General features: G+C 39.0%; 1 protein-coding gene across 1 annotated transcript; it reads right to left on the bottom strand.

Annotated features, from left to right (window-relative positions):
- Positions 1-78: 78 nt before the first annotated feature.
- Positions 79-27939, bottom strand: LOC141789902 (solute carrier family 2, facilitated glucose transporter member 1-like). The gene is made up of 10 exons (XM_074669440.1): positions 27509-27939; positions 13290-13385; positions 5718-5878; positions 5332-5572; positions 5080-5242; positions 4799-4986; positions 4515-4619; positions 4297-4398; positions 3984-4187; positions 79-2805 (listed from the first exon to the last, which is right to left on the bottom strand). Exons 1-10 carry the CDS (start codon positions 27521-27523, stop codon positions 2608-2610), a joined length of 1473 nt encoding a protein of 490 aa, XP_074525541.1. The 5' UTR covers positions 27524-27939; the 3' UTR covers positions 79-2607.

Genomic DNA, 27939 nt, shown 5'->3' with positions numbered 1-27939 from the left:
TAGCTTGCTGTACTGCCCCCTAGTTGCTGGAATAAACCTGCTTGTGCATGTAATGTAACAAACAAAGCACCAAACAGCTTTCTCTGTATGCATGATTTCTTTTATTCAGCCGTTAAACCACTTACACAACTTTGTGAAACCATTCAACATCCATCACATTTCATTTCTCTCCAGCCGAGGTTCACACATTCCAACCCCGTACACACAGATCTTTTATTATAACAAATATTAAAATACACTCTGTGCACTAACATACAACACTACTGAAAGTTTCTCATTAACACAATCCTTACATGAAAAGTCAGAATTAAAATTAGGATAATAATATTAGGCCACAACACGTCTTTAGATATAAAATCATAAGGAAACAGAAGTGGAAGCTTAACACACCCTAATAATTAACTCACCTATTAAAAAAAGTTTAAATATTTTATAAATTTAGAGTGAGTGAGGCCACAGCGAGTTTCATATTTACATCATGTCATGTATTCAAACCACAAACCTGTGCCGTACAGAGATTTAAAGGCTACAGACAACGTTAAAACTGAATGCCCCAGCAGACCGGTGGATATGTACAATTTTTTTTTTTTATATAAAAATACAGTTTTTGCATTAGACATCAGAGTGTGAGCGTGTGGAAGTGTATTCTTTTTGTGCCGTTATATAATTTTGCTGGTGTGGATAAAGTGAAGGCCATAGAAAAGGCACAGAGTGGACGTTACAGTGCTTTCCAGGATGAGTGACGTGACATCTCCAATGAGAAAAGATCGACTATATACAAAATGAACAACCAGCTATGGAATGATAGAAAGGATTTTGACTGCTGTGTTGGATTTCATCTGAGGAAAAAATCCCAACATGTACTCTCCGCGAAATGTGCTCCATGCAAAGCTGTGATAGATATGAACAAATGATACAAACGCACACGATTCCGTTTCAAAAACATCAAGTAATCCATCAGCAGTACTTCAGTCTCTCCTCAGTAACATTTCCACACTGTAAGTCAGTAAAAAAAACAGTAACAAAGAACTATGAATAATAAAGTGCTGCTAAAAAGATAACTTTCCTTAAAGTTGTATTTAAAGAGCAGAAAGGTTTAACAAGGTGATACAGCAGTCGAAGACAGCGAATCGGGCCAGGCTAACAAAGATACAGTACACAGCTAAAGGACAGACAGGAGGAGGAGGCTCACAATACTGCAGATTGAAACGCATGTTACAAAAAATTCTCCAAAATAAAACCTGTCCATAACTAATCCAAAGGAGCACGGTGAATTTGACCTGATTAAAGCACATTCAGGATCGTGAAATCCAATTAAATAGCAGTTTGGTCCCGATCATTTTGTTTGTTTTCTGCCTCTGATTTTTTTGAAGACCCTGGGAAGTTGTGGCAGAGGAACAGCGTGCAGCTCAGATGGCTCAGAGCTGAAAACTCTGCTTATGGAGATCTTTAATTTCAGTCTCAATCAAGCCGGTCTGACCACAAACTCCTCCTTAAAGGATGACGGGGCTGAAATTCCCGAGGCAGGGGAGGCTGGATTGGTTCTTAACAGGCACTTAAAATCACAAACATTCTGCTTTTGTGAGATGTTTTTTTGGTTTTGGGGCTGATGATTGTTTTTATTTCATGTCGTGGTAAAAAGATGAAAGGTTTATCCCTGCAGGTATCGCTCCTCTTGCAGAAAATATTTATTGCATGAAAAGGAATGGTGTTCAAATACAAAAATGGTTACTTTATAAATTTGCATGTTATCTTGATGAAGTTTTGTTTTTAGAAATTATATTTTCCCTCAGAAAAATATCACACCCAGCAATAAAGGAGTAACATGCTGTCCAGCAAGAGTTAATTATAAACAATAAATGTGTGGAGTGTTTTAATCCTCTGTTAAAATGTTCATTAAAAAATTTAAACCTTTACAGCATTAGATCAACACATCACAGTCTGTGTACACAGTGACTTTAAAAGCTATAAATAAGGAAGTACTGGGACTTTTTTAAGAGCAGTGCACCATCTGCTGGTGAAAGTCTGTGCAGCATCTACAGTGCTAGAGTCTACAGTGTTACAGCTTTACAGTATGATTGATACAAACAAGTATTGAGCACAGTGAATAGATCTCTAAAAGCTAAAAAACCAGAGAATAAAAACTGACTGTGCTGTAACAGGCTACAGAGAACGGAGCGAAAAGCACGTCTCAGTGAGAAAAGGTTTAAAAATGTTGTTTGATTGTTGCAGACACTCCTTTTCCTTCTTTAAAAACATCTTTAAAATATTTTTAAACCCTCCCCATCTATCCTCTTTAACTTCCCTGATCACATTCACAAGGCGACATAGTGCCCATGGAGTTTGTGTAAGTGTGTGAGTCAGTGTAAGTGTGTTTGTGTGTGTGTGAATTGTGAGGGGAAGCAGAAGACGTCATGTCGGAGAATCACACAGGCTCGCTCTGCTTTGTAACGACGCCCGAAATGTGGTGACAAAAGTGAAAATAGCTCTACCAATGAATCTGTCTACTTGTTAGTTAGTAGACCCTCTTCAATCCTTCCTCTGTCTGAGAAAGAGTTTGTTAGAAGTTAAAAAAAAAAGAAAAAAAAACAGAACAGAATGAGTCTCTCAGAGCTGGGAATCAGCTCCCAGGCTGTTCAGCTCCTCCGGCGAGTGTTTCTCTCCTCCGGCAGCCGTCTGACGGAAGCCTGCGGCGATGTCATCAAACGTCCGGCCCTTTGTCTCTGGCACTTTGAAGTAGGTGAAGATGAAGAAGAAGAGCAGGAGCACTGTAAAGATGACAAAGACGTAGGCCCCGCACAGCTCCTGTGAAGAAAAGGAGAAAAAAAGGTCAGAGTCCTGTAAGGTCTTGGTTCTAGTTTACTGTGAGAAAATGTGAAGATGATGCTTTAAGTTCTTAAAAATAGAAAACGGTGTGATCTGAGCTTGGACTTCTACGTTTTCATCACACTAGCCTTTTTTTCTGCTTGTCCTGAGAATGATGATCAAATTATATCATTGTAATACATTTTATTGATATTGACAGTAAAATTTGCTTTTATTACTTCCTATATCGTAGCACCATTGACCAATTTCAAACAAAGTGAGAACAACCTTTGCAAAGAAAAAGCAAAAATTCTAGATTTTGAGGATGAAATTTTAAAAACATTCAGTATCAAGTATATTTTATAAAAATAACACCAACAAGAATTTTTACTTCAGATTTTTTGATCACAGAACACTATGATATATACAGCCCAGGAGACTTCTGCAATCTACATTCTGACTCTAGACCCCAAAAGATTTATATTGAAAATAAATAAATAAAAAGTAAATACCATTTTGATAAAAAAAAAAACCCAGAAAAAATATAATATAGCCATTAAATTGTAAAATAATGCAATGTTATTAACATTTTTCATCAATATTATTATTCAAAATTGAATAAATATTCTTAAATATTTCATGATCATTATTTTAACAATTGCATACTTTTTAAAACAATGAATTTTTATCCATTTTTCAAGCTTTTATAAAGTAAAAAAAAACTAATTGCACAAAGGCATTTTTTATTTCATTGTGTTGTTTTTCATCAGAATGTCTTAGTCTATCAATCAATTTTTTTATTATTTTATAAAAGCTTGGAAAATAAATAAAAATTCATTTTTTAAAAATGTATGAAATCGTTAAAATAATCATTTTGAAACATATTTCAAAATAATATTATTGTATTTTACATTTTAATGGCCACATTATATATTTGTCTGTTATTTTTTAAAATATTATTTGTTCCAATATGTTATTGTAATTTATTTTATTATGAACCTTTTGGGTTCCGTACCTGACTGGCTCTCTAAATTCTAAAAATCAACAACAACAGATATGAAAATTAAAGATGTACATTTAAACAGGAACACCACACATATATAAAATGATATAAGGTTGAAACACAAGTCTGTAAAGAAAAAACCACAAGTACTCGACCTGCAGGTGTTTTCCCTCACCTCTATGTACTGGAATCCCATTCCTACTATAAAGTTGGCGGTCCAGTTGGAGAAACCAGCAACAGCAATGGCTGAAGGTCTAGGTCCCTGTGAGAACAGCTCAGCCACAATGAACCAGGGGATGGGACCAGGTCCGATTTCAAAGAAGGCGACAAAGGCGAAAATAGCCACGATGCTCAAGTATGACATCCATTTCAGTTGCTCCTAAAAGAACAGAGGAAGGAGAGGATGTTAGTCGGGTGTTCAATCAGTGGGAATGATCACATTTTACCAAATCCTTGAGTATAGACTCAGAATATGTATAGTAGCTTACCAGTAAAGCCAAAGCAATGGTCATCAAGATTGCAGATCCAGCCATTCCCAGCAGCCCCAGCAGGTGCAAAGACCTACGACCGGCTCGTTCTACAACAAACAGCTACAACAGAAAACAAGAACAGAAGAAACAAAGATTTTACTGACAACCCAGTATTTCAATTAAATATGCTGTGTTCATACACCTGAGGCTGGTCAAGGACTGTTTTTTTTACGTACCGACACCACAGTGAAAGCTGTGTTTACAACACCAGCTCCAATAGTTGCATAAATAGGCTGCTCCACTCCGGCTTTTGTAAAGATCTTTGTGGAGTAGTAGAAGACCTGGAAAGTACAAGAAGCAAAGATTACAGACAACAGCTTTACTTCATGATCAGGAAGTATCCGTCTTTTTCTGGTGCGCTGTGGCTTTACACTGAATTTATATTATGTGTTGGGTGTTCTGTGACTTGAAGAGACAAAAGATTGTGGCGTGATGATAATATGCTGGTCTGGACACTTACAGCATTGATGCCAGACAGCTGCTGGGAGAGCTGCATGACGACAGCGATGAAGAGCGGCTGGCGGTAGAGAGGTGAGCGGAAAAGCTCCGGGATGGTCACCTTCTTCTCCCTCATCATCTGCCGGCTCTCCTCCTTCATCTCCTGCATGTCGGCGCTCACATCCGTGGTGCCTCTGAGCTTCTTCAGCACTGGACGATAAAGAAAAGAGACACATTGTTTATTCTAGAAGATGCCTTCTTTATTTGTTCAAGTGCATTTTACTGTGTAGTTTCAAGTCTTACCATTCTTGGCCTTGTTCTCTTCGTTCTTGTTGATGAGCAGGTAGCGGGGGCTCTTAGGGCAGAGAGGTAACAGAATGCACTGCATCAGTGCAAAGATGAAGATGAAGCCCAGGAGAAGGGGCCATAGGTCAGCGTTGCCCATGATCACCTCCAACCCAAACACCTAAAATCAAGACATACGTCACAAGTGAGAGGAGGCATCAGGACCAGGAAGTTAACGTAAGCTCATGATAAGTATTCTCCTTGTCTTGCCTGTGCGATGAGGATGCCGAGCACAATGCCCAGCTGGTGCAGAGTTCCCAGAGCTCCTCGGAGGGCTGTTGGTGAAACCTCCCCCACATACATGGGCACAAAGCCTGTGGAGAGGCCGGAGTAAAGGCCAACCACGAAACGACCAACAATCAGCATTTCCCAGGACTTGGCCATCTTCGAAAAGCCCATCAGAGCAGAGGCGATAAAAGACAGGACGTTGGCCATGAGCATAGAGTTCCTCCTGTAGGCAATAGGGAATAAGATGCAGTTAAGAAAAAGATTTAAACACTCAAGATATTTGTGTGGTTTCACGCTGCAAACTCCAGAGCTCTAAAGCAGAGATAAAAACTGTCTCAAAGTCACATAAACATATTTGATTCCTTTACCTTCCAAAGCGGTTTACGAAGAGTCCAACAGAGAAGGAGCCAAAGATGCCTCCGACAGAGAAGATGGACACAGCGATGGACCAGATGGCGGTGAGGGAGCTCTTGGAGATCTCCTCTTGGTAGCGCTCTGACCATGTCTCATTGATGAAATTCTCAATAACCTGGAAAACACAACAATAAAAAAGTTGTTTATCAAATGACACAAACTATTTTTCTGTTTCAGACTTAAAGATTTATTTTAACAAAGTATGAAATGGTTGCTCTCCAAAAACAAGGCTAAAGCACAATTTTATCTACCATGAAATTTATCAAGCTAAATTTTTGTGCCAGAGTCCATGTGTCCAAAAAGTTTTTTTTTTGTCTTTTCAACCTAAATCTTCAATCTGAAAATATAAAACTTCTGTTTTTTCCTCTGAGGCAACAAAATATGAGAATAAGTAGCTGTATGTCTCATCTCTCAGTTCAGTACTCAGAAACTGTTGAGATGTCCCAAAGTGACCACCAGATGGCAGCACTGTACAATCATTCAAGATATCTGAAAAACCAGGAAGTAGACCAGTCCAGTTTCAGTTCCTCCCGCCCCTTCCTCCCCTCCCCTCTTCACCGTGTTGACAAACACACACAGCCCACTAGTGACAGGGTTAAGTGGAGCCGCCTGTGTGTGTTTATGTGTGCGTCACTATGACACCTCTCAAATAATTCAGAGGTCAGCACCCCGTCTGCACATCCATAACTCTCTGACCCCTCCAGAGTACGTCTCCAGCTCTGTCATGTGCCTCTGAGATAGAGTAACAGCACTTTTATTTTGAAACATGAAGCTGCACCATGTGTGAGTGGAAAACACACTCAGCAGTGTCCTTGTACATCAGGCTCTCATTACGAGCGGGTGCTGCTCTGTCAGAGGGGAACATATAGGGTGACACTCACAGATCCCGTCATGTCTGATATCAGATTTCACTCACAAGACCCTGCAGGGCCGTCACGAGTGTGTCATCTCATACTTTACTGTACCCCTGACCTTCATCCCGTAACATTTACCCTTTTCAAATGCATGCTGTGCATTCAGAGAGACTCCACTAGGCTCTGACTGCGTATATACCGTACGTAAGCAGTGGAGAAACATCAGATAACATGAAATATGTAATAACATGTAACATTAAGGCTAATTGTTAGCGACATACTGACTCAGGGAAATAAGGACAGATCTAGATGCTGGAGTTAAAAACAACAATTTAGTCAGTGAGTCCCGATTTTCAGGACTTGTGACTCGACTTGTGACCCAAGCATTGATGACTCCGACTTCGCCTCAAGCATTGGACTCTTTTTTATTTATTTTCCTTTTTTGTTTGTTCATTATTTTGTCTTGTAAAGTTCCTTATAATTAAGTTCGGAGCAATGGCTGGTACGTGTTGTCACCTGCATGTGTCGTCTTGTTTGGCAACAGCCCCTCCCAGGGCACCTTGACATTAGGGATGGGCAGTTCAAGCAAAAATACTATTTAACAGTCACTGCCAACTATTTGCTGGTCATCTGAAGCCTACTTGAGATGTTCTTGTGTCCAGGCTCAACCAGAAAAGGCAGCGAGTTGCTAAAGTTAGCCTACTGGGACTGTTGCGTTACAACTGCTGGCAAGCTAGCTGTGACGTTAGCGACTGACGTGACTCAACATAGAAGTCCAAGATGTTTGTCTGGCTAGAGTTGGATTAATAGCAGGTACGTTGCAGTTTATTTCTCTGCAGGAATGATGTGTCCATTTTTTTGTTGCTAGAAAATTAAATGTTGCCCTGCGTGTGAAAAAGCCCAAAAGTCAGTCCCTGTTTATACAGTTAACAGTTGAAAGTGAAAAAGCGCTAACACTTATCACAAACAATACTATTCAGGATTCTGACACAAGTATTGGGGACTTGGGCTCGTCTCAGATTCGTCTGTGCCTCAGACTTTTTGTGGACTCAAGGTGTGGTTACTTGAAAACACCGGCTTTTTTCATTGTCATTAGCTAATTCTGAATCATATATTTAGATTAACTTTTGCTGCATATTATTGTGCTTTATTGTGCCTATTTTTGCTAATATCAAGGATTTTACGATCGTTTTTTATATTTTACCACAGTATTTTTTAAATTTTATCCTTGGTTTTTTTAGGTAGTACCTGTTCTTGTACACATGATATTACCTGGCTTTGCTAATGATCTTCTGGCTGCGCAAGATACTTGATTCTGTTTGGCCAAACCCCTTCACAACCCCCTGTGAACCCATTAAGTTTAGAGAGTTCTGAAAGTTTAGTATCTGCTTCTTGATACTGTAGACCATAAGGTAAAGTAAAACTGTTAGTTTCTGTTAGCATCATACTTGTAAACTGTGGCTAAAATGTTAGCTGCAGCACAATGGATATTTTTATACTGGATTCTGTTGAGAAATCCTAGCAGCAGCAGCAAGGTCTTTTCCCACCCTGTAAGAGTTTTTTTATCCCATTACTACCTGCTGACCAAACATTATCCCTGACATAAACCTTCTTCAATCTTCAGACTTTTTGATGATATAATTGAGGCTGTTAAACTATTTATGAGTGGGCAACAGAGCTAGCTCTAGCCAACAGTGCTATTATTTGGCTGTTTTGTTTTTTCTCATTCAAGACAAACTGAATCTGACAGAAGAAAACAAACAGTAAACTTGACTATGAGGCTCATTATCTTGTCATCAGTCAACTGTTGTGATGCATCTGACACATTTATTACTTTCAATGTCTAATTATTTGCCTTCAGGTGTATTTCTGTCAGCAAGGTGAGAATCAGACAACCTGAACTTGTTCCATCTCGACGATCCCAACTTGTTTTATGTAACTTCAATTTCACAGAGAAATGTTGGACTTATTTCTTGTCACTGTGCAGTCTGACAGTATTTCACAGATTTAGGGATGTCCTGAATGAACAACCAGAAAACATTGCATAATAACATCTCTTCACAGTCAATAGACTGTCCAGTCCAAACCACCAGCTGGCTCTAACTGCACAATGAAACAGACTGTGCATTCATGCTGCTGGCTGTCAGCGTATGCTGCTAGAAGCTGCCAAGGTGAGCACTGTGTTCGGGAGATAGCAAGGGGAGGACATAACATGATTCTTTTAATATGGGAGAAGTGATCTTTCCTTACACTTTGGAGTAATTTGTCTCTTGTTCCTTGACTTTTTGTGTTTTTGAAAGTCTTTGAGTTATGAGGGAGCCACTGTTTGCGAGAGAGAAGTTACCTTGTTGAATGTTTTTGTGGAGTTTTTCTTTTTTTTTTGGCCAAGTTAGTCCAAGTTTCAGCTGAAACAGCTGATAATACAGTCATTTATCTGTGCTTCAACAGTAGGAGCAGACTAGTGTTTTGCTTTAGCAGCAAGGAAAACTCCAGGAACAGATTTCAATCCTCAGATCAGAAAAGTGTAGATCTTCCCAAAACTGGACCTACATAAACAAATCCCAGATGACCCCTCGATTAAACTTCCAAATAAGGATGTTGTTGTCTACGTGGAGCGGGCAGACATGCTACAGCAGGGGAGGAAGGGCTGGGACAAGCGAGTGCAGCTAGGCCCTTGAAAGAGCGTATCTAATCATAGGCGCTGTAACAGTGCGAGGCCAACGTCACCAGCATCACAACAGCCTTTATCACACGCAGCATGGAGAGGGCCTGCTGATTATCTGCATACACTGCTGCTATATAAAACTTACATTTGTGAAATTTCAGCCTCTTACAAAGGTCATCACCTAATCGAGGATTAAGAGCTGAAAGCCTGTGTCGATTAGCTGCTCTGCACGCTCGCTGTTCAACTGTTAGCACGTGAGGTTTCTCAAACCACAGTGTGTGTGTGAGTGCTGGTGCGCATGTGGGGGTGTGTGAGACCTGTGTCGAGTGCTGGGAGGGGGATAATAAGCCGAGAGGGCAGGTTGACACTAGCCCTGTGTGCAGCAGACCGCATATTCACCACCCACCCCCCTTTAAGTCTGCAGCACCGCACTGAGTCTCTCTCAAGCTTCATGGACACAAACACGTGCTGTGTTCATATCTGAGAGAAATCTTTGCTGCTCTGACAGCTGAGGTGCTGTCGAGGTACTAAATCTCACAAGAACAGGAAGTTCCTGAACTTTTCAGTATCAACAGCTGTTTTGAGCATCAGTTAATGATTTTAGGTTTACTTTTTGGAGGAAGCACACAACTTTAAATCTTTTGAAAATTAAAAAAAAGGAACATTTAAAGCTGCTGTGAGAAACTTTCTGCCCCTGTTTCTGTAGCTTTTGGCGCCCCCCCCCCTAAACCAAAGAGGTAATGGTTTATTTTAGATCCTTCTTTGTAAATGGGTGACCTTTTTTTTTTCTTTAAAGGGTGAAATCTATCACTCTTGACCACAACCTCTTGTGACGCTGAAAATCATAATACAGGAATTACTGGCACTGCTGTAAGAAACTTTTCCGTTTCTTTTTTTTTCTGTGGTAAAGACAAAACATTTTAAGGCCACCTTTACACGGAGACTCCTGCAAAGATCCTTCCTTTGCGTTTCCAAAAACCACCTGCATTAACATGAGGACGGCGTGAAACGATCCGCGTTTATACGACTCCAAGAGGACAAGTCATAACGATGTTTTACCCTGAAACTCTCTGCTCTGTGTTGTATAAGGCTGGATGGAGGAGCGTTTTGAAAACTCACCACTCTGGAGAGCGTTTTCAAAAGTTTCCGTTTTCGGACAAAATGCAACCCGGTCTCATCTAAACCCAAGACCAAAACACAACTAAATGTTATCGGTTTTGACCGATTATGGCGTTGTGTAAACTCGGCCTTCATTTGAGTCTGTTTCCTCGCTAGTAAAAAAATCTCACTAAAACTTTGAGTGATGCTATAGGATTACATAAATTTGAACTCAAAAATGAAGAGATGATTAGAGTTTGGACAGAAATTAAAAGTTATTGCCCAGTCACAATTATCCATCCCCATTAACTTGTATAAAAAAGTTTAGCGCAAATTTCATACATCTCATCAATTTGGGACCAGTAGAAAAATAACATATAACTAAATAACCAAACCTAAGTCCTTCTTGCAGGTAAGGTTAGGGATAACACATGGTGGTTTTGCTCTGATCCAACAAAATAAGCTTACACCAACTATTCCCTTGTCACCAGTGTAATTTCAATAGTCATTTAAAGGTAGTAGTCTGGCTGTTGTGTATTTTGGACTGTATGAATGTTACCACTGTCTCACTGCCTGACTCTTTTCTCTTATGCAACCCTGATAGTGCGGTCTAGCGTCTAAACATCAAGCTAAGCTAATGTTAAACAGAGCTTTGCTTCTATTCCCTCGTTTTGTTATGTATTCTTTGTTTTCTGTAACATTCACGCAGCATTAAGATGGTGAAATGGGAACAGGAAGTGACGCTTGCACAGACAAACACACCATTCACCACTGTAAAATATCATTTGATTGTTTGAAATCTTCCTCTTGGGCCTGAACCATAATTGTTTTAAGCAATCATTAAACATTTTGGTGTCATAAAGGGTGCAGTTTCAGAGGAGAGGAAACTGACTAACTGGTTTGTACCTGATTACCTGAATTCATGTCTGAATCAGAAGCCTTTCCAACACTGCTACTGGTATTTATCATCTCTCTGTTTTTGTCTTTTATAGTACAAGTATAGTATAATTTCATCATGTATGACTCAATTATGACATGATTCTTTATGAGCTCAAAATCCCCTTTTGTCCTCTGCTGCCCACTTTATCTTTCCTTTTGACTCAATTAAAATGAGTAATGAATCGTGTAATCAAAGTCAATCTCTTTTCAGTGTGTTCTTAACTTTTCCCAAATAAGAAGAGAGGAATGTAAACTCTCCTCCCCTCATTTCACTCAAAGAGAGACAGAGTAGGAGCAGTAACAGCTGTGACTGTGGATAAGCCTGGCCGTCAGTCTCCACCTCACCCAGGTCTCTGCAGGTGAACAAAAGGAGCAGGCGGAGCTGCGCCCTTTGAGTTGACACACCTGTGACCTGTGCACAGACAGCTGTGTGGCTTCAGGGTGTATTCAGACTAACACAAACCTTCATGTTATTTACACAAATTATTACCATGTAGACAAACAGGAAATGAGTGTCTTTGGTGTACCTGTCTGCTCCTGTTGTGGATTTAGTCCACAGGGGGTCATGAAGGTATCTTTTTCTGTTAACATATAGGAAGAGGTGACTGTCTACCTCTTTGTTTCATTTCCTCTGTCTGTTTTTTCCCCTGTCCCCTACCAGTCAGAGGAGGCCCATTTTTGGGCATAGACACACTCTTTTACACAGTGTGTGTTAATGTCCTTGGACATGATAGGCCTGAATGCAGCTATTATTATCTCAACCCTTAACCCAGCTGCCCTGCACTCTCAGTCCTGTTCTTTAATGCAGAAATGAACAACAAGATCATTTTCTGAGTTATCAGAGAGAAGGAAAAACTGTTTTAACATCTGTTCTTTTGTTTTTCTTAGGCACTCTGTTTTTTACGTTTCACGTTGCAGGGTTGTGTATTGGCAAAGACCTTATGACACAAGATAGATGCATTTTGCATTTCTATGCGACTCTCTAAATAGTTACTGAGCAGCAGATCTGTTTATTTGTTCTTCAGATCACATCTTAAGGCCAAAAAAAGAAAAACAAACACAAGTCAACACAAGCGATTTGCTGCATTAGCGATGCTAGCTTTCTCATCTTTCCCATGTCACTCAACCACTCCTACTCTGTCTTTCTTTTTTTTTGTGGCAACGTTAAGGTGCTGAAGTCATCGTGATCACAGGACAACAAACAGGGATTAAAGGACATCTTTCATTTTTCCACAAAGGGAAAAAGAAAATATCATTTTTGCACAGCTCTCGGTTTACATAATTTTAGGGATGGGTACCGAATTAGGTACTTCTATAGGTACCGACCGAATTCTGTCAAAAGTACCGGGTACCGATTCATGTAAAATCAAAAGGTACCAAGTTTAGGTACCTAAATCCATCCTTGTTACTGTAAGAAAGTGAAAGAGTAGGAGATTTTCCATGTTGGACATGAACGCAACATTGCAAGGTTATATACTGAAGATTGAATATGTTAAACTGAAACTGGGTATATTTTTTTTTATTCTGTTATTCCAATGCACTGTGCAGCTCTTTTAAGCTTGTTGTTTGGAACTTACAAAATCAAATAGCATTTTAATGAATTTGTATATCTAACTATAGGAGCACAAAAAGGGGACAGGTGCTTTTCAGCCTAGCTCTCAGATTTCTGTTTAAAAAATGCTTAATTGTGAAGTCTAATAAATCTTTGAATACAAATTTTAATTTTCTAATCTAACCATAACTTCAATTTTATATATAAACCATATCTATAATCCCTTTACTGCCATTCTTCTCTGTATTGCAACAGATTTAAATTAGCTCTGATTTTTTGAGATGATTTGTAACTTAAGTTGAAAAAAAAAAACTTGCTGCATAAAAAAGACTTTAGATCATTATCATCATAGTTTTTCTGTAGACCCTGTGATTGTGTCTTGGTGGCTTGAGATGATGTTTTCGTACACATTACTCACCGTCTGAGGGGCATTGATGACACCAGTGTTGTATCCAAACTGCAGGGATCCAATCACAGCTGTTCCAACGCTCATCAACAGCGGGAACGTTAATTTCTGCAAGACAACAGAGAGAAAAGAAGAGGAAGGCCTGTCAGCAAAAAGACCAGTTTGACCAGTTCTTCATTGTGTTGACCAGGATGAGTGAAAAAAGTATGATTAACAGATGTATCATCTTTCCAGTCGCACAATAAGCTGCATTTAGTCAGAAAGTCCCACACAAATCAGTTTCCAGGAAGAAGGTGTTGCCAGTTTTTAGGATACAGCATCACTGTCTTTCTGTATCTTTGCGGTTTGATTCAGGAACCTTGAAATAAGTTGGCAAAAACAAAGTGTTCAGGTTTCTAAACTCATCCTCCTGGCGGTTGACAACAGGTATAATGATGGCTCTGTTTAAACATCATAAACAACACGAGGGCGCTTGGTATGATGCCAGATTTTCAACTGAAGGTTGCTTAATATAGATGCTATAGGACGATTTAGGTGACGCGTTCCAGGAAAACAGGGAAGTGAAGAAATGTGTTTTCAAATTTGGTTTTGTTGATCACCTGGTGCCAGGTGAGACAAGGGTCACATCTGAAGAGGCTCCAGGATTTACTCTAGGATTTATCCAGGTAACTTAATAAAGCTGCTTCTTTGAGGAGGTCCAGGTCTGACCCTGGTTTAGTGAATGTCATTGTCTGTGTTCCTGTTTCTGTTATTACAGACTTCACTTGTTGCTTGATCTCAGCAGGGCCATGAAGATTAGCAGAGATTTTCCTCATTCCAAAAAGTTAATAAAACAGAGAGGAGCGACGTCGCTGTTTTGTTTCCTTGTCTCAGGAAGAAGAAACAGCCTTAAGCTATCATACAGTCAACTTTTACTTTTTCACTTTGTAAGCTAACTGTACCGAGTGACTTCATGAGAAAGATCCAGAAACAAGTCCCTGCACGTATTCCAGCTTAAATTTAGCCCAATACAAACATCAAAAGAGCTGCTTACTATTTTCATCTTCCACATCTCACCATCAACCACCATGACTGGATGATTAATGTTTAGACTTGTGATTCACACCAATCCTTTGGCTGAGTGATTCACACCAGATAAGTCTGTTCTGTTATTATGGCAACACAGGACTTGACCTTAACAAGGAGAGATAACGCCTCAGATTCTACTGTTTTTATCATACGTGAACAGAACGAGAAGAAATTACACAGGTTCATCCAACGCTGACAGGACGGTGAGTTTTTAGGTACAAGGATTAAACCCAGATTTGTTAGGGCGTAATACAAACTACTAAACCAGAGAGAGAATTGAAGCCACTTTGACATTAATAAACACCGTGGGGAAAAGATATCCTTTAATAAATATGTGACCCCTCTTAAGTCTCATGTTTTATATTTTTCATCAGTTGACTACAGCAGAAAGCTCTAGTTATAACCACAAACTTGACACTGACCAAGCAAAACCTTATATAAAAGTTAAGGTCAATGCATAATCACAAGAGCTGCAGTTCCTTGACTGTCCACTAGATGCTGTCTCCAAAAGTCAATGAAATTCCATTGGAATCCATTTTAAAATGTCTGTTTTCACAGCAGAAATAAACAAGTTTACAAAAAAAAAGTGTTTTCTCTTTCTGGTCTTTTTTGAAATTATTTTTTAACAATCAAGGGGGTGGAAAGTTTTTATTAGTCACTCTTTTTTATGGTTAACGACTGAAGCAACTGAAGCTTTGAAAAGAAAAAAAGGAAAAAGAAACTCAGATTTATTGGAGCAATTGAAGATATTTTTTGAACTGTTTTTGCAGTTATATGTCAAATTATTAAGCATGAGTATAATTATTTTACCCAATTTCCATAGTTTATTGCTGAAGTAGACCCAGGTGTCCATGTGAACATGCTATCAAACCTAACAATATGAAAAAGATGTGAGCCAGTGGCTTGTTATTTTGGCTCAGAAACAAAACAGATAATTGTTTTGTAAAAGTTGAGGTCATATCATTGTGTATAACTTAAGTTTTGCTGCTGAATACAAGCAAAGTGAGTTATAAACATCTCTGCAATGGATGATGACTGAGCTACACAAGCCTGTCCTTAAACTGTTCATTTACATACTGATACTTGTTCAAATGTTAGTAATGCTAAAGAAATATATTAATTTTGAGATACATCACGGTCGCACCAAATGACTTTTTTTGAAGGCTGTTTTTTTTATTCAACTTAAAACACTAAAATCTCTTAATTTGGGTTTTTGCATAAATACATGTGTACTCTACATTCCAAATGTTTGAACAATGACCAAGTATATCCTTATTTTTTAGTATTTTAAAATTGGCCTATTGAAAAGTCTTGTCTGTTGATGACCTAAGATTGTAATGGCTTACTTTATGTCTATATGGAAATAAATATCTGTCTATATGTTTTACTGCGAGTTTGATTAATTCCTGAAATTTATTGGTAATTAAGTCAGTTCAGTGTGGAGAAAAAAAAGTAACATGAAGGTATTAAGCTATTTGCCATATTGCTGTAAGTTAGCTTGCTACATTTCTGTGGGTCATAGCTTCAGTGTATTGAAGCTTGATTTAACACAGAGTGGCAGGTAGCTTAGCTCATTACAATTTCCAAGCAGCTTGCCCAACACTGCTCTTTTAGAAGACATGTACAAAGCTAGATTTGGATCAAAGAGTTGAGCATAGTTAGACAAAGGGGTGTGGCTGATTTGACTGACTGTTGATCGGCCTGTAGGTGTTTACTGAGAGGAAAGGCAATGCCCTCAACCTCACTTCTTCTCTGGTTTCTAGGTAAGTTTAAAGTCTCTTCAGTTCTTCCAAAATGATGATCTCCATCTGGGGGCTTTATAATCCTTCTACAGGAGCCAATGAGTTACATCACCAGGACTACGTCTTTAATAACAACCTTCATGATAGATCTGATGACAAAGCTTGTTGGCAAACTAAACAGCAACTTTATAATCCCTTAAAATTTGTGCTTCTGGCCATGTACATAGACATTAGCCTGATATTTACATTTCCTTCAGCCACTGTCAACTTTGTCTACTGTCCAAAGTTTATGAGATCTTTTCACATGATGGTGCTATGAGAGTCAACTGAAACAGTTAAATTACATGTTGTACAACCAAAACATGGAGCTGAAAGACTTTAATATGCTAAATAAAGCTAAGAGGAGTTAAGGAGTTGTTTTTAATTTTCAGTTAAGCTGAGAGGACTTGAGGAGATGTTTTTGTTTTCAGCCGAAAATCCTATTTGATCTTTTAATAAAAACACTAATATCTGTTTTAATTGTTCATTTTAACTAAATTAAAAGTGAGTCCTGTGACGGCAAACTGGATCTATAGCATTTTCAGCAACAACCAAACAGACCCCACAGGGTTTCATGAAAGGAGTTTTGGCTCTTCCCTGTAATATCAACAAAGAGCTGCAGGCTACTTTTAAATTACAGTCCCTCTTGTGACAGAGGTAGTCTGGGTAACACAAGTCAACAATTTTCTTATTGTAGGGGCCAAAATACCTCCCCTGCATGATGAAGAGGGACAAGGGCTGCAGGGGAAAGAGCTGAAAAACGTCAGTGTTCAGCAGACACTCCAGGACCCGCCTGCACTTTTAAACCAATGAGTTTCCTCCTTGTGAGGGTTGTCAAGTCAATGACAGGAGTGTTTAGGTACAGAATGTATACACACACACTCCTCAATGTGGTGGGAAGGGCTCTTAAAGGAGCCACGCTGCCAGAGTGGACACCGAGCAGAGCTCGTTCTGCCAAATCCCCACTGTTGATTGGAAACAAGAAACAGCCTGAGTCAAACACAAGCTCCAAGCAGGAACATGTTGTCTGTGTCGTCTGGGAAAAGCCGTTGCAGGGGGTTGTTTAAATCTGGACCCCCTCTTGGGATTATCTGGAATGGTTTGCAGAAACAAGCAAACATGTGGACGTTTGACTCCAGCTGCAAATTGTTGTCAAATGTGAGGACAAAAGTGACATGAAACACTCTGTTACATCTTTACCTTTAGCCTAAATACATAAGACCTCCCTCAGCCCCAAGTGTACACACACTGTTTGCATACACTTTAGTCAAACATACAGTTATGTAACTTGTTCTGACTTTCTTCAAGTCTTACAATTGTGATTAAATCCAAGGAAATGCACAACACAAACATCATCTGAACCCTCCCTGCTCTTCTCTTCATACCTGTCATACTGAGGAATTAGATAGCAGGAACCAGACACAGCGGCACAATGCATAACTTCCTCACCGGGGAAACAATGAAACAATAAAGACACACCCATAAAAAGTATTTTCTGATCGTAGTCTGAAAGCCACCTCCGATGGCCAGCCCTCTTCTTGTGCCCTCTCTTTACCTGTCAGCACATTTCATCCAGCTGAAGCTTTCTCTTGTGTTTACGTTTCCAAATGGAGTCTCGTGCTTGTTTACTTACACATGATGACTAAGCTAGCCATTCATACAGCTCAACCCAGCCTTAAACTCCAATACAGGAAGAGTCCAAGAGGCAAAACAACAGCTTGAAACTTCCTTTTGAGGATTCAAAAAATCCAAAAATACAGATTATGTATTACAAAAAAAGTAATAAATACAAAGTGATTGTTGTTGTTTCTGTGATTGTGGACCTGAAATGTTGTTGTCATATGCTACATCCGAGCTGTAGCACAGTTAGTGATTACTTCCATGTAATGCTCGACCACCCTGATGTAAACATGCACAGTGTTGACTGCCAGCACTTAAGAGATGAAAAAAAAAAGGGCTTACATGTTGGTGGAATCTGGTTAAACTAGTATGTAACCGCTCAACTGAAGCCACGCGTGATCTACACACCAGATATGATGCTAGCATTTGGTTGCTTTTGGGTCGGTCTGAATTAGCATGCTGAGAATATGGAGCTTCTTAAGCTGTGAGTAGAAGTAATGACATAATGTTGGGAAGACTTTAAGTTTAAAGGTTGAAATTTGAAGTGTAAGATTTTTATAAATTAGTGTCAAAGTTGTTCAAGCGACAGAACAAAAAAGTCATTAATGCACATTGCTGCTGCTGCTAGCAAACCATAGACTGTAAAAAAAACAGACGTCCACTTGCTCGGCTCGAAGTGAGGTCTCCACAAAAACTGCTCCCCCTGGTGACTGGCTGCAGTATAGGTTTAAAAATATGGCTTTCCAGCCATTCCAGATGGGCTGTGGTCAAACTTTAAAAAATTATTATACCTCGTAGAAATGTTCCTCAGATCCGATTGTTGTGGTGATTTGAAGATAACATTTGGCTGCCTTGTATCCAAGTCCTCTTTTTCCTGAAAAGTTTTGTTCTCATTAGTTATACGAGGCTTAAAACTAGGCTTTATGTAACGTTTAACGATGATTGACAGCTGCCGTTCTTGTGTATTTTTCCCGGGATTATAAAATATGTCGGGAGGTGGAGTCAACAAGTGAATAGACTCTCGCAAGAAAAAATATATATATTATTTTTGTCACCTAGCTCCACTCAGATTCCCCCAGAATCCCTAATCGTCTCAACTGCCCAGACTCTGGCTCCAAACTGCTAAAATGGGGGCGCCTGAGATGGCGGTATTTTGGCTTCAAAACCGTACAATGCTAAATGGCGGAGCCACGCTGTCCACTCTATATACAGTCTATGTAGCAAACTAATAGGCTGCAAGATATATGATGTGAATGGTGTGATATGTGATTATGATGCCCGTGGTTCAATACTGCAGTTACTATACAAAATTTGATAAATTCTCAAATACTGAAGTGTGCATATCAGCCGTTCCTTCTTCACTGTGCTGATCTTTATTTCCAACACAATACCAATGTTTAACATGTTTCTAATAATTTAAGCTCATATTATATTGTTTTATTTAATTTATGTTAACATTATTTTAATATAATCTATGTTTATATTTTTTATGTCAAATTTATATTATTTTCTTGTGTTTCAAGCAGCAGCCAACAGTTCAGTATCAGCATTGACTGAGCAGTGAGCACTATGTTGGGCTTGGAAATAAGCAGTATTACAAAATATTTACTCTGACCTTTTTGAATCCTGCACCTGGCAAATAAGGTATGAAAAACTAAAGGAAAATCAAAGTCAAAACTAACTAAAACTAAACTATAATGACAAATCCAAAACAATTATAACCTTGGTCTCAATAGACGGCATGGATGAGCACTTGTATATAGAGATGCCTGGGCCTTTCTTTTATGTAAATGCTCTTCACAGCCCAATAACATCCATGCAAATGTTTCCTTCTCTTCTTCCCATGTGAAAAAACACTTTTTTCCTTTAGTCACGTAGACAAACCACACGCTACAAAGTTTCACTTAATTAACGACTGCAATATATGATGGGTAAATGTTTCATCCAAAAAAGGATGTGTAAAAGTTTCAACAGCCATCATAAACTATGTGTCACACTCTATTCCAGAGCCAAGCCCCATTCTTCATCTAAAACCTCTTTAAACATACATAATGAATTCTCACTTTAACAAACCAAGATGACTGAACTCTTTGATATCAGAGTGCTCTTTGTTTAAACAGTGTATTACACAGACTGATGCGTAAAACATGGAGAGGCTGAACAGGAAACGGTAAGTTAAGCTCTGTGAGGGAGAGTCAGCTGGGAGGAGCTGGTGACGCTCATTTTCTCAGACATGAAGCTGTGGTGGTTAACCTTTTCCTTCTGAAACATCAAACAGTTAACCACAACTAGAAACATCAACAGGAAATCCAAACTACAGTAAGCTCTACAAAGGAAAGCTGATGACCTACTTTTACATGTCAGCAGGATACTCGCCGGGCACAAATATTTAACTATGGTTTAAAGATGATGTGATGTTACTCTCTAGAAAGTGGGTTAACTGGTTGCGGTATAGGCTGAAAGTTAGGATCCTTCAATTGAACAAAGGTGGCAAAATAGTTTTGGCGATTGTATTTTACAGCCTACGTGGTGCCACAAAATTAACTGTGACAGGATGGGTGACTTCTTTATTCACAGTCAGCAAACATGCTTTTGTGGGTCGGATTCTCTGTGAAAAAAACTAGGTCGATATTTGACACTAACCTGGAAGTAGGTGATCTTCAGATCTCGTCTGGTGAGTTTGGTGGTTAGAAAAAAAATCTTGGCTGAGGGTGAGTCCCAGTGTGTGAATTTTTCAGTGCACTTAAGTTTACACTGACCTTATATTGACGTTAACTGGGACATGAGAGCCCACATCATAACATTGGTGTTTTGACAGGTAACAATAAACTGTACTTCTAGCCACATTTTGTCTGCTAACGAATCTGTTGATAAAGTTTTGTTGTTTTTTCACATTACAGATGATAATTATTTTTTCTAGCTACCAATCAACACAATACTGCATCGCTCTGGATTATGTGAGAGAATTTCAGCAACTAAGAAAACTATCATTAATAAAAGATCTGTAGTCTGTCCATCTGCTTTGCCAATGTGACAAAAGTCAAACTTTTCTTAACACTGGGTGATGGTCTCTGAATGATAACAATAGTGTGGTGGCTGTGACAGAGAGCGGAGCAGAGAGACACACAGCAGGAACAGAATTTGGCACTTTCCTGCACATTACTGCAGATGTACGCAGGACTTTTTGAACATAACCTGTGAAAAAATATATAAAATAGTGCCTCATTTAATTTTTCAACACTTCTTTCTAAGATATCTCCAAGTTGACCAACAGCTGCACTCCCTCTCCTTTGCTTACTGTAAATTAATAAAATGTCTACCCATCAAATAGATAAACTCTGATACAGATGGCCCTGGTGGTGTGTTGATAAAAGACTGTTTGATTTTTTTTTTAAATTTGAATAGTCATTAACATAAAAATATTGACTAGTTCATGTGACTACCGCTTCGTCCTGTCTGCGGCAGATTGCAGTTGTAAGCAGGATGCCAGATCTATTGCTTGTCAATTTCACAGAAGTTGAAGGTAGAAGGTAAAAGGTCACTTACACATGATGACTAAGCTAGCATTCATACAGCTCAACCCAGCCTTAAATCCCAATACAGGAAGAGTCCAAGAGGCAAAACAGCTGCACAGAAACTCCCTTAAAAGGACTCAACAAATCCAAAAATACAGATTATATATTACAAAAATAGTAATGAATACAAAGTTATTGCTGTTATTTCTGTTATTGTGGGCCCAAAATGTTGGTCATATGCTACGTCCGAGCTGTAGCACAGTTAGTATATACTTTCATGTAATGCTCAACCACCCTGATGTAAACAAGCACAGTGTTGACTGTCAGCACTTAAGAGATGAAAAAAAAAATTAGGGCTTACATGTTGGTGGAATCTGGTTAAACTGGCATGTAACTGCTCAACTGAGGCCACGCGTGACCTTCACACAAAGTATGATGCTAGCATTTGGTTGCTTTTAAGTCAGTCTGATGCTGAGAATATGGAGCTATGAAGGTAGAAGGTAGAAGGTTGTGTGGGACAGGGAGTTGGGCATGGAAACCATCTAAAATACTCAATAACTTTCAAATAAAATAAACTGTGTCCAAACCAGATTGTATTTAACTTCTGGGACAATCTTCAAATTATCTCTGAATAGCTACGGGATAATATTGAATGGCTCTTTTTCTTCAAATGCCCATCCCTACTAAGTCTATCTTAGTGCAACTTTATAAAAGTGATTTGGTAAAAAATAACTTTGAATCCCTCCATATGTCGGAAAGTCTTTTCATCAGAAATTAATACCTCAGTAAGTATGTAGGTATGAATTTTTCAGAGTTTGACATGAGTGCACTGTATTGAGTAACTTCACGTTGTGCCTCATGTCTGCTACACACCATCTGTGTCTCTTTAGCTTCAGTAAAGTCAACAGAGCAGCTAACAAAGGGAGTTATTCACAAATATCCTGAAGGTAACTTTTTTTTCTCTTGGTAGCAGACAAATGCTTTCTTTTGCTTCAAACTATATTGCTTAAGTTTACAGATCTTTCCATGGGAGCAGCAGCAGCAGTTGTCATGTCCTTGTGTTTCCCACTGTAACTCAGTTTGACTCATCACAGCTGGACTTGGAGAGAATTTCCCCTTAAATCGGGTCAGACGCTGGACTGAGAGAATTTCCTCTGAGTCAGGTCAGACATCTGAATACATAAAAGGAAAAAACAGAACTGACTACAAACAGGCTGTAATTCAGCTCAGTGCCAGAGCGTGCCAGATTCATGGTGATGGCCTACGCTGCTACCGTCACGTCCCTCCTCTCGCCACAACCTACAGTGTCAGCTTACACAGCTGTGGGGAACCCAATATGTTCCCCGTCCTCACCTCAACTCTTCTCAGCTGTGTGTTTTACAGCTATTACACTCTGCAGGATGTCTTTCTTTTAAATACATATACATCTTTATTATATGATACTTTTACATCTAAGGGTGGATGACATTTTCTGAAAACAGGTCAGACTCCAGAGCACTAAACACCATTTCACTCTGATTACTTCAAGTCATAAAATTTCTTATGTGAGCCGTATCTGGAAGAATTCGAAACATATTTCAATATCATAAAACAGTATTCATATTTAAGTCACTTTAGAAGTCAGTAGGTAAGACTTTCATATTAATGCTACTAGCTTCCTCAAGTCTCTATGGGTAATGAACACCAGGAAGAAGCTTCAATTGTTGCTGGAAAAAAGCCCCCACATTTGGTATTAGCAGCAAGTCAGCACAGTCATATTGTGTTAATGAGGTGATATCTTTACTTTTTACACCTCTGCTAAAACAAAAGCAGGTGGAAGTGCATGTGCAACATTAGCATCTTCTTAAGTAAAACCTGCCCGAGGAATAACGCAGAGAAGAAACCTATTTAAATAATGTCATGATGTAACAGGGATGGGCTCAAATGCTACCTGGTTTTATTAACCTTCAATTAAACATAGTGGAACAATAAGAACACCAGCATGAATAGTTAACCTTTAAAATATTTCATCATCCCTTGATAAAGGCTGTCATTCCCAAAGGTGCTTATTTATCTGTGAGTACTACACGTACAGTAAGTAAACACAAGCTGAAAGAGTTTAACTACTTATCTATCAGGAACAGAGAGCTCAAGCTAGCAGCAGAGAGATGAGATAAAAACACTGCACTCAATACAGACATTTAGAAATGGCTGCCAGACCTGCAATGAAGCAACAGCTTAAAGCTGCTGTGATGTACTGCAGTACTGCAGCCAGACTAAAGTTTGGGGATTTTACACAAATAATCTGAAAATGCTTTGAAAGTGGACAAAACCCTTTGTTGTATTTGTTGTGACTTCACTTTCATTTCACCACTAAAGAAGTTGTTGTGTTTCTCTTTGATTCCTCAATAATAAAACCAGCAAGTTATCGGTTTCCTTATAAACATCAACTATTTCCAGGGTTTGTTAAATACTTGATTCTGATTGGTCAGAACGTCACCACATAAGATCCCACGCATCATATTAAATCAATCCACAGGAAGTAGTAAGGCAGATTTTCTTCTCTGCCTGTTGACACTGTGGCAAAAACGTTTATTTCTGTATCTTTCTGTAGCTTTTTAAATTAGAAAGAGTTGCAATAACAATTCACATCATGCTGCTAACCCTGTCAGGGCTCAAACTTGCATAACCACCTCTTCTTACTCTTTCTATACCAGTCTTTTGCATTTTTGCACCAAATTTGACAAGGATTACTGATTGCTGGTGGAAGTTTTTTTTTCTTTTATCCTGAGGTATCTTTGCCAATTTCTCTAAAAGGCTGTTGACAACTACCTGTCCTAAAAGGTATTCAAAACAAGGCTGTATGATTAGGAATAGTTAATGGTTTAAAAACAAAAACAAAACAAAAACAGACCAATTTTTTTTTTTCATAAAGAAAAACTTACTGGCAGAGTTGGTAAAGGTTAAAATGCAACCATAGCAGGATGGCGATGTGGTGCATGATGAACTTAACAGAGGAAAGAAAGTACATTCCTTTGTTGCAAATCTTGTATGAGTGCAGCGTGAATAATATATAAATGCTATTTCAGATGCTGTAAATATTTAAAACAGATTAAAATCAAGATGAAACAGCAGCCTCTGATCATACATACAGAGGACTGAAAACTGTTTTCTAACACTCCCTAAAACAGAGGAAACTGATATGAAAAAGTCAGAGGGTTGACCAAAGGGTTAAAGGTGACAACAGTGGTTAATACTTCTCAAAGTGTCAGTGGTGGTTTATTAAACTGAGCTAATTTCAAACCCTTTAGAAACACAGCTCAGCCCTGCATGAGTCTTTTTATCCATACACGGTGCACAAAGCCATCAGGTTTCACCAGAGTGAATTAAACTTGCACTCTTGCTTTCTTGTTCATCGTAATTAAAATCCTCACAGATCTCTTAATCCCAACTTCTGCAGCAAAAGCCTCATTAATCCTCATTAAGACACGGCTGACATTTACAGTATGAGACATTATGAAGAGAGCTAGTCATGCAGATAAAAGGAAACCTGGTGGACTCTCGTAAGGAAAGCAGGAGTTGGCGGATGACTGAAAGGAAGAGGATGGAGAGGAATTAAGCTCATGCAATTAAACTTCTGTACAATGTTGTTCAGTTTGCTGGAGCCCCAATCAAAATACCTGTGCTGTCAGGAGTGTCGGGAAAAAAATGTTTAGGAGCTGGTGTGTTCAAAACAGAGGAGGTCAACTGTATGCTTGACCCCAATTACCAAATCTATTTTGGTTGAAGAAATTAAAGAGTGTTGAGACCCAAACAAAGCTCCTTGTTGTTGGGGGTAAAGCTCTTTAGAGGGCTAACAATGTGAAGTTAGGTGGCATTACAGTCACATATTTTGATGGAGGAGCTTTGAGATTGAAGGAATAATTGTATCATAATTAGATTACAGCCACGTCTAAAGAATAAAGTTTAACAGTGTATTCTGACGGTCTACTGACAGTCAAAACCCCAAAGATTCTTAATTTATTGCCAATAATGATAAAAAAGGAGCCAAATATCAGTTTCAAGAAGCTGAAACAAGCATAAGTTTCTCATATATATCCTTCAAACAAATATTTGCACATCAATAGTATTTCCTTTGTCTGAGAACCCTGCCAACATCTGCTGACACATTAGTCATCTGAGCAGGTTTCCTAATGATCACACTTCTCTGAATCTGTGTCATTTCTCTGGAAATCAAAGTGTAAACACTTCCTTTCAGTATTTAATGCACTTTTCACAAGAACTCAAATTGTTTACTGACTTCATCTCATGCACAACATTCTGTAAGAACATAATTTAACAAATTACTCCATAAAAGTCAGATATGAAAAATCCAGATCACAAGAAAATCAGCTAATCCTTAACAGACTTTTAACTACAAACATTAAAAAAAAAAACATCTGAACACTCCGGGAAACTAGAAACACTAAGTAGCTGCAAGCAGCCTGGGAAGAAAGGCTTTAACACCCCAGTGTTGGCAACTGCGTATTCCCCTGGTAGGGTTTCACTCTCTCTGGAAATCTGCTGTGTCTGTGTCACTGGGAACAGAGGGAACCTTTCCCATCACGTCCACAGCGAACCCATCCAGCTGAAGGTCCGCCACAGCGCAGCAAGAATAGTCAAAGTCAAAGAAGAGAGAGGAAAACAACAAACAACCTTATGGAAACATTGATTAACCAACATGTCACACTGGGCCCCCCTGTGCTCCCCCACTGGGTTTAACTGGGTGACATCGATAAAAGAAAAGGAGGGAGCAGACAAGTGGTGCTCATGCTGCATGTCTGCAAACAAGAAGTGACCACAAGCCGAAGCATGGAGACAGCAGTATCAGACACCAGATAAGTCATGTTGACTTTCAGGACCACGAACGTGACAGTCTAAAACTGAGACACAATGTAAATTCTGTGGATGTGTTGTACGTAACAATCGGTTATCAATGAGATAACAGATGTCGGGTTTGATATAAGCGCAAAGCAAAGGGTTTCAAGTGTTTATTTTCCTAACCGAGCCTCCAGCTCAAATATCTGATTTTTCAGTTGATGGAAAATCCTTTTTTGCTGAAAAACGAACATGTGTCTTCATTAGAGTTAAATACAATTACATAACCATATTATCTTAAAGTTGAGCTGTATTGGAAAATTGAAGGAGTACTTAAGGTGTTAAAAATAAGTAACAGCTTAAAAACTACAACTCCACTATGCTTTTTTTAAACACCATTGTATTTGTTATGTCCTACAGTAGTAGCTTTGTTAGTATTACACCAATATTACCAAATTTTGGATGTGTTGGTAAGGCTGTGCAGCTTAAGTTTTTTTTTTTTTTTTTTAATAGCAAAATAGTAAAATAAAGCTTCTTTTTTGTGTTGGGGACTGCCTGTTTGACTCACTTAAGTAATAAAACTTTTAATAACAATTCTATTCCAATCATTAAAGTATTTAGATTTATAGTATAAGTAATTACATTGCCTGACCATAAATGTCAGTTACTTAAAAAAAAAACATAATTTCATGCTATGACTTCATGCTAATTTTAATATATTTAACATTAAATTAAATACCATGGCTCATAACAGGAACTTTTGTTGCGTCAATTAGTACCACCAGGCTTTTATAAACTATTTATAACCCATCAAACTTCAGTCACCAAGCCGTTTGGCAGCAACACCTCCTTAACTACGGTGACACACCACATCCCTAAACAGAAGAAGCACGAGAACAAGGCGCGAGACATGACAAAGCATCCCAAAACTCGCCACGTGTGACGTCAAAGGGACTGCGGAAATAAATTCAGATTAAACCTACAAAAATCCCGGCATTTTTTTTTATTTATTTGTTGATATTAGTTTAAAATGAAATATACCAGAGCTTTTGAGTTTTTAAAAAGGAGATTGGTAGGAATTGACTAAAAAAATAAATATTAAGCCGCCAAAAACCTCCAAAATACTATAACAGCAACGGTTAGACTTCATAATCCCTATGGGTTGCGACGGCGGGATGGTAACAACTGAGTAGGTAACATAAATATTGACTGCATCATCCCTGCTGACTCCCCCTCATGGCACATGTATCTGTACCTCATGGCTGGATTTACGGTGAACCCGCTGAACCCGTTTCCTCCAAGACTCACTGACAGCAAGCAGCGCCGAAAGGAGAGCAACGCAAGCAGCCTAACAGGTTTGACAGGGTTTGAAAGCTTATTGTGGCGAAATGAGTCAAAGATATGTAAATACCTTTCCCGAGTCCATGGCTGCGATGTTAGGAAAACACTACTTCTTGTGACTCTTTGTCTCTGTGAGCGTCTTTTGACGAGGTTGACGGTGATGACGAACTTCCTCGGGGTCTCCCGGTGCCGCCGTTTAACAGTCAGTCATTTTGAAGGACTCGTTCCGTCAAAATAAGTTCAAACTTCTCTGTTTCGTTGACGAGAGATACGTTTCACGAGTCTTCTTTGTGGCTTTTTGTCTTCAAAAGCTAGGCAGCTTAAGTTAAAGGTCCTCTCTGAGTCTCTCCTGAGTCGTTGAGTATCAGAGCTCCAGCAGTTTTGAGTCACAGCTTCGTGGATGTGTATCGTCTTCCAGGATGTGAGCGTTTAGCCGCTGGGTGGGCAATACCTCTTCTACAGCTTTCTGGAAAAGCTCCTTCGGGACTTCAGCCGGGCTGT

The sequence above is a fragment of the Halichoeres trimaculatus genome, unplaced genomic scaffold (genome assembly GCF_033239565.1).
Source record: "Halichoeres trimaculatus isolate MK-OKI-2021-1 unplaced genomic scaffold, fHalTri1.1 fHalTri1_scaffold_1, whole genome shotgun sequence".
NCBI classification, from domain to species: domain Eukaryota; kingdom Metazoa; phylum Chordata; class Actinopteri; order Labriformes; family Labridae; genus Halichoeres; species Halichoeres trimaculatus.
The sequence above is the reverse complement of the archived record's forward strand: the minus strand, read 5'-3'. Positions and strand labels throughout refer to the sequence as shown.